This window comes from Coturnix japonica, chromosome 4 (assembly GCF_001577835.2).
Source record: "Coturnix japonica isolate 7356 chromosome 4, Coturnix japonica 2.1, whole genome shotgun sequence".
Lineage (NCBI taxonomy): Eukaryota > Metazoa > Chordata > Aves > Galliformes > Phasianidae > Coturnix > Coturnix japonica.
Window position 1 is genome coordinate 2260435 of NC_029519.1, and position 13659 is coordinate 2274093.

A 13659-nucleotide genomic window follows, 5' to 3' on the forward strand; every position below is an offset into this window, starting at 1 on the left:
ACGTGCTCTCAGGGATGTGGTGTCAGCTCTCTGCTGATGGTGGGGACACCCAGAGCAAATGGCAGCAGGCTGGGGAGGATGGCAGAAGCAGGATCTTAATGGCAGCATGTCGCCTGTCACCAGCTTGCACCCGGGGGGGTGGCAAGGAATGGGGCACAGGGGGAGCTCCCACTGTGGGGCAGGAACCCACCTCCCCACCCCGTGGAGGGGACTGCAGGGTGGGCAGCTGGCGGTGTCCCCGAGGTCTTTGGGGTGGGCTGCCATCCCCTGGGCAGTGCTGGCCCCTCATTGCCTGCACTGCAGTGAGTGGGCTGTGCCGGAGCTGTGCCGCGGAGTGATGGCATCACCATGGCAATCCGTCCCCCGTGGACCAATGTGGGTTTCCAGGGTTTCCATCCATCCCAGTTCTCCTGCAGCTGGCACTGAAGGCGGCATCCGATGGGAGCGCTGGGTGGGTCTGAGCAGAGGGCACCGAGCTCCGGGCAGTGCTGAGTGGGGCTGAGGGGTCAGGATTTAGGGGGGGGAGGATACCAGAGGGGAATCCCTCCATCAACCCCATGGCAAAGGGTCGGCTGCCCCTGGGTGCCCCCCACCTCGTGCTGGCTGCAGGATGAAGACCCCCCTTACAGCACCGCCTGTCTCCCCCTGGCCCCTCCCAGCCCCAGCCTTTGGCCGGGCTCTGCTGCTGCGCTGCCTGGAGGCGATTCAGGCCCCCATGCCTGGTTGCCATGGCAGCTCCAGTGGAAATTACATTAAAAAGCAATGAAACCGGCAGATTTCTGATCGGCAAGCAGGGGGAGGGGAGCGGGGCTGGGCTGGGCAGGGCAGGGCGGGAGGGCGCACTGCGGGGCACCTATGGAATGGGTGGGGTCCTGCACAGTGGTCTTAGTGCCATAGGGACCCAGCAGTGCTGGGGCATGTGGGGACCCCACGGTGCCCCCAGTGTCAGCAGTGCTGGGGACAGGCGGCACCCCTGCCCGGGTGGGCTCCGGGACCATGGGGACCCCAGGCTGGGACATCCCTGTGCTCCATCCCCTGCACGTTCCAAGGAGAGGCAAGACACACCGCTATTAAAAATATCACTTCTGTTTTATTTGGAATTTGTTACTCTGAGCGGGTGACAGGGTATAAATACATTCTCCAACCAGCACCCTCACCCCAAACCAGGGCTCTGTGGAGCCATGTGGGGCTGTGTGGGGCCGGCCGGCACCGGTGCGTCAAGGCTGCCAGTGCGGGCAGCGTCTGCCAGCCGGTCCGGGGCTGAGGGTGGCATCCCTGTGGGGACACGGGACCCGGCCCCTCCTCCTGTGCCCAGGGTGACCACGCTGGGGGCCAAGCCAACCCCTGCCCGCACTGCTCCCGGGTAGCTCCTTCCCCACGTCCAGCCCTGAGTTCCCCACTACCTGCAGTTATCACCGGCTCTGCGGATGCCCCAGCCCTGAGGCAGGAGCCCTGTCCCCAGTGGCACACCCTAGCATGGGGTGGTGGCGAGGTGGGGAGCAGGGCAGGGTGGATGTGAGTGGCTGCACTTTGGCAGCAGGCATCCAACCCCATTGGATGACCCCACAGAGGGCTGAGGGTGGCACCGGACTGGGGGGCTGGGATGGGGCTGAAGGGCTGTGGGGCGCCCATGGCCAGGTCCTGGAGTGGCTTTTTGGCTGAGATCCGTGGGCACGGGTGACAGAGGAGGGAGAATATCAAAAATACAAAAGAGCAGGGGCTCACAGCGTGGGAGGCAGGGCCCTGCCTGGTGCCTGCTGCCCGCTGGCCCCGTGAGCGGGTAGTGGGGCCGTGGGGCCGCGTCAGGGCCGGCACCGCGCACACACGCTGGGGTTCTTCTAACTGGCTTTTATTTTATATCAAGAACACTTGGTTTAAAATCTTTACAAAGGACAAAACGCGGCGACTCCGTTAGTGTGTAAAGAACTAAAGATCTGCTTTAAAAAACGTCTCTGCAAAGAGAAACGACTGACACAAAAGATTCTCTGCAGCGCAAAGAGGGGGCAGAGGTGCCACGTCCCCATCGCGGGGTGGCTCCCCAGCTCCCAGCGCCCGCACCCAGCGCGAGGCAGGGCCCCTGCCTCTACCCTTAGCACCATGGCACAGTGACGGAGCCTTATCCACGGCGCTCTGGATGCCAAACCTCCTCCAAGAGGGATGCCCAGCACCACTGCTCGCCTGTCTTGGGGTGCTCGGCGGGCGCAGGGGATACTGTGTCCCCACTGGGGGTCACAGCCCCAGTGCACTAGTGGGGCCCTCCTGCCGGGAGCCGGAGAGTTGAAGCACTTCTCAAAGTTAGAAAGGAATGAAAGAAAGCGCCGAGAGAAGCAGGGCGGCCGGCAGTGCGCAGTGCCCGCAGGTCTGGGCTCAGTGTCACACCGTCTGTGTGTGCCACCTGTCCGTCTGTCCATCCATCCAGGGGCTCCCGCCGGTCCCTCTGCCAGTGTCTGCCGAGTGCGTGTGTGTGCGTGCGTGGGCAGCTATACCCTGGTGGTGGAGTGTGAGTGCGGGAGCCCCGTGCTGTTGAAACCGGCGGCGAAGGTGTTGTAGGGGTGCAGGGTCTGCAGCCCCACCAGTGAGTTGGGGATCATGGTGATGGTGTTGGGCGTCATGAGCGGGATGTCATCTGGGGAGCGGCGCAGTGTCAGCGTGTAGTCGGGCAGGGCAGCAAGGCGCAGAGTGTCATGGGGCGGCACGGCCTCACACTCGTGGTGCGCCTGGCCGGCCTGCAGGGACGGCATCTCCTCGTCAGGTGCATGGGCGATGTCGTTGGCGGCACCGCGCTGCGGGCTGGGCTGCCGGTGCGTGTCCTGCCGCCGCTTGTCCTTGCGGTAGTAGAGGGCAGCGAAGGCCAACACATTGAGGAAGAGGAGCGAGGCGCCCACGGCGATGGTGACACTCAGCTCAGTGGAGTAGTCACGGGGGCTCTCGAGCAGGGTGCCCGCCTCCTGCTCCGGGCTCCACTTCTCCTTCCCGTTCTCACTGTTGTAGGCGGGTGAGATGGCGGGGCGCTTGGTGGTCCAGATCTTGCCGTTGGGCCGGCGGGTGATGTGGGAGTTCTGAGTGGTGTCGGGAGGTGGCACTTTGGTGGTGGTGGAGGTGTAGTGGAACATGTCGTGCAGGTTGTACAGGTGGGGGACCAGGTGCTTCCAGAAAGCCACCTTGGTGGCTCGGTAGTGGTCGCGCACCCGCGGCTTCAGCCCGATGTGCAGGTACAGCTGGTCACGGGGGTTGTACTTCGACCAGGCCACCTCCTCAAACCTGTTGGCCTTGGTGTGGATGAACTTGGTGTCCTGAGGGACGGGCTTGTTGGGGTCCCTGCGAGACACAGATAAAACAAAGCTAGCACCAGGCAGAGCTGGAGGGGTGAGGTGAAAGAGCCAGCTACCTCCGGACAAACAAAGGGAGGCACAGATGGGCAGCATCCCAAACCCTGAGTCAAGCCTCACCCATGATAACCATGACCAAGTTGCTTCCACACCCCTGCCCTTGGCTGTGGCTGGAGCCCCGTCCTTGGCTGACGCTGGCTACAGCCACGCCAGGACACAATCACCCTGCCCAAGGCAGGAGCCCATGGATCTCCAGGTACGGGGGACTGAGTGCCACCCTGACACCCCTCGCTCAAATGCAGACCACTCCCCACCTTGCCCTGCTCACCCCGTCTTGGCAAAGTTGGTCCAGTAGGTCATCACCACAGCACTGAGCATGACATCGTTCTTGGAGAAGTTGCAGGGGAACAGGTCTGTGGGGCCGATCATGGGGATCCCAAACACGTAAGGCACCTCATCCCCGTGGGCCGCGTCGGACCACGCAGGCTTCATCAGGCTCTGGCAGTGGTGGTAGAAGGCGTAGAAGTAGGTTGGGGAGCCGTAGCGGGCGTGCAGGTCAGCAGTCACCACTGATGGCTCCACCCACTGGTGGTCAGTGAAGAGGGCCACCAGGGTCTTTCGTCTTGTTTCAGGGTTTTCCTTGTCTGCCCAGTCCGTGTACATGAACTTGATGGTTTCTCGCAGGGTGTCCTTGCCCTCGGGGTAGCCATACAGATTGTCTACAAAGTTGGAAACCGAGTAGTCAAAGTCGCTGCCCGAAACACCATCCTCGGGGTCCACCACGCCCTCCACGAACTTCAGCCCCTCGCCTTGGTTGACACCCAGCATGATGTCGTAATTGAGGAACTCTCCCTGCTCCATCAGGATCTCTGGATCATCTGGGATCACATCCCCATCAATGACCGGCCCAAAGGCCACGTGGTAGCGGGCTGGCTGGATGTCTTGTTCCACCAACTCCTTGGCACTCTTCTGCCGCAGGCAGTCCACCATGTCCACTGTGTCCAGCACGTTGCAGCCCACCTTGTCTGCCAGCATGCTGGTGTATTTGACGGGCTGGTAGTTCACCGCCCAGCTAGAGAGCGCAGAGCCACTCTGGATGATGGCTCTCTGGAAGAGACCTGCAAGAGAAGCAAGGAGCTCAGAGACGCTCCAATACCCCAAGGCTGCAATGGGGTACTGTGCTACCATGACAGGCATCTCATGGGGATGTCCCAGCATCTCATGGGGACATTCATGGCTGTGTCACAGCCAGGGTTTGCTGAGCATCACGCTCCATCCCCACCATCACGCTCTGCCATCATCCTTCATCCTGGGGTGGGACCACGCGGCAGCAGCGGGAGGGTTAATCTCTGCCTGGGGACACTTAACCCTGCGTGTCCCACCCGCTGCTTTGTCAGGGTCCCCCTCACCCCCCCTCCCTGCCACTTCCTGCCCAGCTGGGGCTGCTTGGTGCCAATCCGGCCCTGCGGGAGCACGCTGCCAGATGCACAAAGAGGGCCTTTCTGCCACTGGGAACACAGAGGGAGTGGACTTTCGCCCTGGAAAGCGGGGCCACAAAGGCCCTGGCCCAGGCAGAGGAATGTGTGGCTGGGCTCCAGCCCCATGTCAATGGCGCTTGTGCTCAGAATACAAAGGGCTGCGAGGAAGCGGAGCCTCCGGGGCGGTGCAAGGCGGCCGAGCTCGGGGTGCACCCTGCGGTCTCTGCTTTCTGGCCAGCCCTCTCTTGCACCCCTGTGCCTCGCTGGACCCTGGCACTCGATGGCTGTCAGATTCCATTTCATGCGTGTTGCATGGTGGAGCATCACAGCACAGGGCATGGCTGCACAGGGTGCTGCAGGAGAGCTGGCTGCACACCTGAACCTGTGCAGCTTTGCAGGGAGCATGTCCCTTCCTGCAGCAGCAGTGCTGGGAGGATCCTGGCTACCAGCCACAGTGCCCATAGCTGTCTGCACGCACAGTCCCTGCTCTGCCAAGTACCTGACGTACAGTCCCATGCACTGGGACAAAGAGAAGTCACAAGCTCTGTTTGTCACCTCCCAATGCCCTAGAAAGCAATGCCCAGCCTACAAGTTTGAGTCTCTCTATGGGCTTGCATACTCTGCACCATCACCCACCATCGAGCAGCTGATCTGGGGATTCCCTGAGCCACACTGGGTGCTTCCAAGGTGAGGATCCTCCTTACAAACACTCCCTACAGCAGCAGCTATTGACCCCGCCATCAGTGCGCTGCTCACTAGCACCAGCCATTTCCCACCCTCCCCACACCTTTGTTGGGGGAGAGAAGCAGCGCTTTGCTTCTTGGCAAGGAATCCACCTGCTAGCAAGCAACAGGGCTGGCAGGGGAGCTGCGGGTCTTCCTGGCAGCCAGATGCAGTGTGCGCAGCACCAGCCTCCTATGCCTGCCTCTCGCCGCGCCTGGCAGAACAGGCACAAATTAGCTGCTTCATTAATAGCTCTTGATCACTACGTGTTTTATTTTGATCCGATAAAAACAAACCCGCCTGGTCTCCAGGCTGTGTCTTAGTGTGGCGTCCCTGCTGAGCTGCAGAGATGGCCCTGGGGAGATGGGTGCCCTGGAGCGGGGCTGGATGAGGGCGTTCTGTGTCTGTTTGTTCTGATGCAGTGCTGGCTGCAGCATCAGCAATCTCCCCTCCCTCCTCACTGTGTTCATAGCCAAGGCGGTGAGGGATCTGGGTACCCAGCACCAACGTGATGCAAAGGACACAGCATGCAGACACAGGGTTTAGTGGCAGAAAGCCCGATGTCACCCAGAAAGTGCTGCGCTGGGCTCTTCAACCATGGAGGGAAAGCCAGCGAGCAGCTGCAGTTGTTCTGAGGAAGTAATTGCTGGGTTCCCCAGTCCACCCAGCCTCTCTTCATGATGCCAGCTGCATCTCCAACTCAGTTCGGTCAGAGAAAACCCTTCTCTGTGTAGGAGGTTTCAGTCTGTGAAGACTGGTGCACATACTACCCTATGCATGTGCAGAAGGGCTTGTGGAGACCCAGGCACACATCCAAGGGGACAGCATGGCCACACATGAGTCCTTGAGCCACAGAGTGTATTCTGCATGCAGGTGGAGCCCATCCTGCTGCTCAGGAATCTGCAGAGATCTGCCCTTGCTCCTAAATCACACAACACCAGATTTCCCAGCCCACACATGCACAGCATTTCCTGGTTTTACCATAGAAAGTGTCTCCTCCTAATACCCAATCATGCTTGTACAAATGACCTCAAGAAGATGGGATGACATCCCCAGCAGCATCCTGCTCAGTGTCAGCAGGAGAATGGAGGACTGTGCAAAGGCACTGACTTTGGGCACTGAGAACTCATGGAGGAACATGGACTGATCACAAATGTCCTCAGCATGTCCTGAGATGCTGGGGCAGCAGGGAAAACAGTCTACCCAGAGCAGACCTGTTCTGGGCCACTGCAGCTTCACCTTTCCTCTTGTTTCCAAACCTTTCACCTCTTTGCAAGCCCATCTTTGTCGTGCTTTACTCCACACTGGCAGGGTGCAGGTGATGGTGACAGCAGAGCAGTGCAGGCTTAGGGGCAGAATGACTTTAAACACCTTGGATCTTGTACCAAAATGGACAAGCCGGACAAGACAGTATGAAGCACTTTGCTCCCACCATTAACATGTGCTCATCATCTGCCACATCTCCCAGCAGCCAGCACCAGCCTCATGCTGGACATGGCACCTCCAAGATGCACCCTTCAAACCAAATGTATATCTTTGTAGCAGTCTGGGCTGAGATCACTGCTGCTTTAAAGACTGAGGTGATCAGTCCATCCTTCATCCTCCCAAGGCTGAGCAGCTCCTCTGCCACATGGTGACTTTCTGAAGGTTTCCTTTTTTCATGCACTGTTGCCAAGCTCTCTAGCAGGGCTGCAGCTCTTCAGTGTGAGGTCTCATTTTGTTGTGCCTGCCTGCATTTCTGAGGGACAGCTGTGCCCATTGCCCCTATGTATCCTGTGCTCACACACAGGGATGAGGTACTGCATGAGGCTGACTATCTATTATATGTGCCCCATGGAACTGCTCCCTGGTAGTCTGGTGCCCTGCGGACAGCACTCAGTTCAGCTTTTCCTCCTGCCTTTTTCTTTAGGAAGTTAAAGGTAGAACAACTCTTCTCAGTTGGCTGAAAATCTTTTTTCCAGTTCTCAATGTAAATTTATTCACAGGTGTTCTATATGCATTTGCTCTTACACCAGCACAATCTTGTAGCATAAACAATTCCCTTTTTTTATCTAGAGCAAACACTCCACTGTATTTACAATATGATATCAACCCCATCACCTCCATCTGCGTTGTGCAAATTTCAGCACTCCCAGACCTCCGCTCCAGTACCATGGGGCCTCATTCCCTCTGCAGGCTCACATCCACCTTTGCCCCTGTTCCAGCATGAATTCCTTGGCACCCCTGGCACCTACCTTCTGAGTGGTGGGAGAGGGTGAGCAGGCTGACGCAGGAGGCGCCGATGCCAGAACCGAAGACGGTGATGCGCAAAGGATCGCCGCCGAAGAAGGCGATGTTCTCACTGACCCAACGCAGTGCCTGGATCTGGTCCAGCAGCCCATAGTTGCCTTTGGCAGCCTGGTCCCCTGTGCTCAGGAACCCTGAGAGCGAAGCAGAGCCCTGTTAGTGATGGGGGAAACAGGCCGCCCTCCCACCCTTCCTTGAGCCTGGGGGAGAGCCTATGGGATCCCATCCCACCATGACCAGTAGGGTCCTATTGGTGCTGTGGTTGGAGTGGGGATATTATAGTGCTGCTCACATGTGGGTGAGGGGCTGAGGGGTGAGATGGAGCCACTCTGGGCAGAGATAGGGCAATGGGCATGATCTTTGCTCTACCCCGACCACCACCCACACTAACAACAGGCCGGGACATCTCCCACATGCTCCAAGGAAAGCTGAGAGCACCACTGAGCAGTGCGTGTGCACAGCCAATGCTTCCCATGGAATAGCATGGTCTGGAGGAGTTCTATAAATGTAAGGAGGTGGGCTGGGCAGAGCGGAACCGACCACAACTTAAAGTGCAAAAACTTTCGATGAGGAGGATGCTGAGAAATGCTTTCAATAGTAAAGGTAACACCCAAGATAAGCTATCAGTGTTTTGTTTGCCTTGACTCAAAGCAGGAAGCCAAAGCCATGGTGCTGACGGTAACCTGGCAGCAGGGAGTGGTGCTGCTCTGGCACTGAGGTGCACCTGCATGCAGTGTGGCACCTCAGTGGAGATGCCAATGGCACCTTTTAAATCAGATCTCAGACTGTATTTCAGATCTCTTACATTTGCACTATCAACCTGAAAGGCTGGAGTTTTAATACCAAATGGTCTCAAGTATGTTTGTTTTTACAGAAAAGCTTATTTTCTACCAGGTGAATCTGAGTAAGACTGCTGAGCTGTGACTGTCATCTCCAAGAGGAGGTTGGGCACGGGGGCTGACAGAGAGATGTGGTGCCCAGGTGTGGGGCACTGAGCCCCTGACCCAGCTGAGTGTGAGCAGCAGAGCCCCCGGGGTGGCTTGGATGGACTCTTCCCCAACAAAGCCCTTGGAGGTCTGAGCACGGTTCTGTGCATCTCACAGGAAACCACAGAGAGAGCAAAATCAACCTTTCACCCCTCCTGTTTCCTTCCCCAGGGAATGCATCTGGGCTCGTGCACTGCCCATGTGGGGTAAGAGGAGCTCCTGGACCGGCCCTAGCCCTGAGCACAGGCTGCTGGAGCACAGGCACTGCTGTTGGCTCTGATGGCATCCACAGGGCGGTGAGGCAGCACCCTCTGGCAGCTCGGAGCTGTGAGCACTCTCAGGAGGTGATGCTGCGTAAACACATTTTTTATTTATTTAGCCAAAGACCAATATTTGCTTTCAGCTGAGCCAGGTTGTGTAAAAAAGCCTGGGTGACCGGTGCCAGGAACTTGACCACACTGCTGTGGGCACCGCCACGTGGCACGGCACTTGGCCCACCTCTCCCCGTCCCCTGTCCCATAGCACAGCCCATACCGAGCACTCCAACACGGTAGTTGAGTGTGATGACAATCACGTTCCCGTAGCTGGCCAGGACGCTGCCGTCGATCATGTTCCCTGTGCCCTCCATGTATGAGCCACCGTGGATGTACACCATCACCGGCTTGGCCCCGCTGTCCCGGATGTCTGGAAGGAGAGGAGGTTAAACACAGGACCACCCCACTGGTGACCGCAGCACCCTGCCAAGAGGCAGACCATGGAGAGAGAAGGGCAATGCCAGCTGCCAGGACCAGGGAGGGGGCTGCAGCAGCCAAGCCCAGAGCCCAAAGCCACGGCACAGTCCTGCCAATCACCCTAACCCTGCCAGCCTCCCCGTGGTAGGCAGCCACTGTCACCATCCCAGCACTGCTGTCTCCTGGGCAGGAGCTGCCCAGAGTCTCAGTGCATGCAGGAAAGGCACTGACTGGACCCAGCTGTTCTTCCCTGGGGCCAGGCTCAGGTTGCAGGCAGAAGCTGGGACCTCCATGGTGGCAGTGGCTGTAGGGCATCAACAGACTGGGGGTGCTCATTGAGTTTGTCCCTGTGTCCCCGTTCCCCCAAGCCCTCAGCTCCGGGCGTGCTGGCAGCTGGCATTGAAGAGGGGCAGGGATGGGGTGTGCAGGACCTGGAGGAAGGGAGGGCACTGGTGGGTGCTCCCACCTCTCACTCACCCGCCTCCCCACCTTCCCAATTGCCCAGGGAGGCAGAAACCCACCGGCTGCCTGGGTGTGAACCCATGGCACCCCAGTGCCCGGACACAGACATGGCGATGAGCAGACAGTGCGTGCACGTGTGTGTGTTGGGAAGGTGAGCACCGAGGCCGGGTGAGGACAGGTCATGAGGCATGGAGTGAGGATGGGGAATGGGACCTGAGGACCAGGGAGAGAGCACTGGAAGAGCCTAGGGTGAGGAGCAGCTGTGTGCTCTCTCTCCTCGCTATCCTTGTCCCATGGACATCTCTACCCATGCTGGGCCCCAGGCACATCTCACCCACGTTGCAAGGAAGCAGCTGCACAGATCGCAGTGGCGGTGCCAGCTCCTGCATGCCCAGCCCTCTCCAGCACTGACGGACTTTGCTCTCCTTTGTGCTCACCTGCACCCAGTGCTGTGCATTGGTGGGCACTGGCTGGCATCGGGCACAGCTCTTAACCCTCCTCATCTGCCCTGATCACAGCTCCATCACCACCTCCCCGCGCACCCCACAGTGGTGGCCAACCTGCAGCGCTCTGCCATGAAAACCTCCTCCTGGGTGACACCCCAAGAGCTCCAGCACTCATTCTTGCAGCTCTGTCCTCTCCTCACTGCTATTATGTCACCACCAAAATGCAAAGAGCCATCCCTGTATCAGATCAGCATTTAAACGCAGCAGCAGAGCAGGGAAAAAATGGCTCCTAATCTTTATGGCACAACTCAGCATGCAGGAATTCTCTGCAGTCAAATCATTTACGATGGATGCCAGTTTACACCCTGGTACAAGAGATCCTGGGGCACAGGTTATTGGGAGAAAACAACAGGTTTTGCTGCTGCCAATGAACTGGCTTTTCATCTGCTTCCCAGAACCCAAATGCCATCTGCCAGGACAGGCTCTAGGCTGCCCCAGCACTCCACAGCCCACGAGGTCACACTGCCCTCACTGTGTTACAGCTGCGTCCTGGCTGACCTCCTCCTCACATCCCTGTGACAAAGCAGACAGAGTCCAGACCCTGCAGCCGAGCAGCTCCGTGTTACCAAAAACCGCCTGTTCTGCAGCTTTCTTAACCTGGTGCCAATGAAACACACCCATTTGACATCGCACTCGCTCTGCCTCATCTGGCACGGACGCAGTGGCGCAAGCAACACCTTGCATTGGGGAAAAAAATGGGTGCAGCACACCCAGCTGGGACCGGACGCTGATCGGTGGCACGGGTGTCCATGCTTCTGCCCCATACAGGGAGCAGGTGGGAGGGGAGAGTGCAGGCTCCTTAGTGCATAGCTAAGTCTGGAGGGATGAGACTGGAGGTGAAATATGACCGGGCTCGGGGTGAAATGGGCCCAGGTGCCCGAGGGCTCCTCTGCTCCCAAGCTGCCATGCTTCCTCCCAGCCCTCGCTCGAGCGGAGCGGGGCAGCCAGCAAACTTCTCCTGCAGCACGACCCCACAAGCTTCCCCAGGAGGAGAGGATGGGGCTGAGCCCTGCACAGCCGGCCCCCCTGCCCCCCGCCCCGCGCAGCTGCCCAGCGCAGAGACAGACACACACGGGGCTCCCTGGGGATGGCAGCGGATGGCGGGCATACGGAGTTGCTTTGCGTGTCATGCAGTGGCAGCCTCGAGCACAGAAATACCTTCGTCTTCATCCCCGTCATTATCCGCTAAGTCCTCTCCCTGTTTCTTAGCGCTGGCTCCTAGGGACCAAACACGAGGAGACAGAAAAGAAAAAAAGAAAAAGAAAAGAAAAAGAAGAAAAAAAAGAAAAAAAAAAAAGGAGAAAAACAAACAAACAAAAAAACAACAAAAGAAAAAAAAACACAAAAGAGAATTCAAAAATAGCATGATAGCAGAGACGGTGGGGCCAGGCCTGCGCCCCACAGCACTGCTGGCTACTCACACTGCACCTCTCCCAGAGCCACGGCACGGAGCGGGCAAGGCTGCCCCGATGCCACGGTGCTGTGCTGCTGCTCCCCGGGCCCTTCCCAGTTCCTCCCCGGGCTTCAGGGGCCGGGAGCATCTCAAAGCGGTGTCCTCATCTGCCACCAGCACAGCTGAAGTGCCAGGTCACCCCACAGCCCTGCCCATTGCTCTGTGCTGAAAACTGCCGGCTTGTGATGGGGGCTTCCCCGTGACGCAAAAATCTTCAGTTTCTGTCATGTCCTGAATGCCTTTGTGGATTGCACCGGGCACGAGCACAACCCCAGAGCCCTGATCCTACCTGCCCAGCTCTGCCTGACTTGTCCATGGGGCATCTCCATCAGGGCAACTGCAAATGCCTTTTGTTGTAGAGAGGACCCGAAAGCCTGGCTGGGGAGAGCAGCCTTGTCCTGCTCAGAGCACAGACTTGGGGTGCAAGAGGGGAGCACAGTGCTCCTTGCCATGACCAGAGGAGCAAGGACCAGATGTCTGGGAAATCCATCAGGCGAGCAGATAGAGGAAGAGGAGGCCATCCAAATAGTGAAATCAGGGAGCTGTGATTGCAGCCTCCCCAGGCAGGGCAGGCCCCAGGAAGTGACACAGAGAGCGACTCCTGCTCCACTGGGCAGTGGCTGGCAGAGCCACATAAGGCAAGCATAAGCCAGTCAAGAAAAGTTTTCTGGCAGAAAGGGCAGAAAAACAGTGGAAGATGGTCTGGGGAGGAGGTTAAGGAGAGGCATGACAAATACTGGGCACAGGTCAGGGAGAGCAGCCTGTGCCAGGGCAGGGATGTCTCCAGGGACACCTGATGTTATTCAAGTTCTTCTAATGCAGCACTCCTGCCTCCTCCAGCCTCTGCCCACACTACCTCAATGCCCATCCTGATACACCTCCCCCCCCCAACACACACAGCCCCCAGCCTGACTGCAGGCAGGAGCCAGAGTGAAGGCTGCAGGCTTGACCGAGTGCATCTTTGTTTGAGAGCTGTGAGCCCAGAACACACTTAAACAATGAACCTGTGCAGCATTGCTCCTGCCTCCCTGCTAATGCACAGGGAGAAGGATTTTCTCTAATGAATGCTGCAGGCAGCAATCCTTCATCCGCCCTGTGCTTCCAAGCTGTGGGAGGGCAGTAGGCACCCTCTGATGGGAGTACTGCGTGGGGATGGATCTGGAAGAGGGCAGCCACCCAGGCAGCCTGGGGATCAGTGAAGACAGGGATAATGAGGCTGAAAGAACCTGAGCCTTGCATGGAGGAGGAAACTTCAGAGAACAATGGAAAGCAACAATGGGAAATGGGGCGAGAGATGCACTTGGGGATAGTGAGAAGAGATGGGATCTCTGCATGGTGAGCACAAACCCAGAATCATCCCCACTGGCAGCAAGGTGTCAGGATGGCCATATCTTTGGGGTCCTGCTCCTGCCAGCGGTGGTTTCTGCAGCCAAGCAGCCTTTCTGCCTTGCAGCCATGCTGTGCCAGCAGCTGATAATGCAGCTGTAACAAGTCCAGCTCCGTCACTCACCTCTACAACTACCCACCATTGCCCCACAGCTCATAAGAGGAATTACAGATAAAGTGCTCCCACGCCTTCCTTGCACTTTGCTCTGCCACCTCCCTGCGTCTGCTGTTGCAGCACTCAAGGCCACTGCTGTGAGATGGTTCTCTGCATTGCCGTGGGCTGCAGCCCCCGGCCAAGTGCTGCCCTCCTGGCTGCTCC

At 58.3% G+C, this 13659-nt stretch overlaps 1 protein-coding gene across 5 annotated transcripts in view; it reads right to left on the reverse strand.

Annotated features, from left to right (window-relative positions):
• Positions 1-1068: 1068 nt before the first annotated feature.
• The window catches only part of NLGN3 (neuroligin 3), a 30417-nt gene continuing 17826 nt past the window's right edge, over positions 1069-13659 (reverse strand). For 4 of the 5 annotated variants that reach the window (XM_015860184.2, XM_015860180.2, XM_015860181.2 and 1 more), the window contains 5 exons: positions 11660-11719; positions 9337-9486; positions 7765-7950; positions 3658-4447; positions 1069-3318 (listed from right to left, as the gene is read on the reverse strand). In XM_015860184.2, coding sequence (XP_015715670.1) covers positions 2481-3318; positions 3658-4447; positions 7765-7950; positions 9337-9486; positions 11660-11719 — 2024 coding nt within the window. In that variant the 3' untranslated portion in view covers positions 1069-2480. The remainder of the gene's footprint in view (positions 3319-3657; positions 4448-7764; positions 7951-9336; positions 9487-11659; positions 11720-13659) is intronic. The other variant, XM_015860185.2, reaches the window with a different exon arrangement.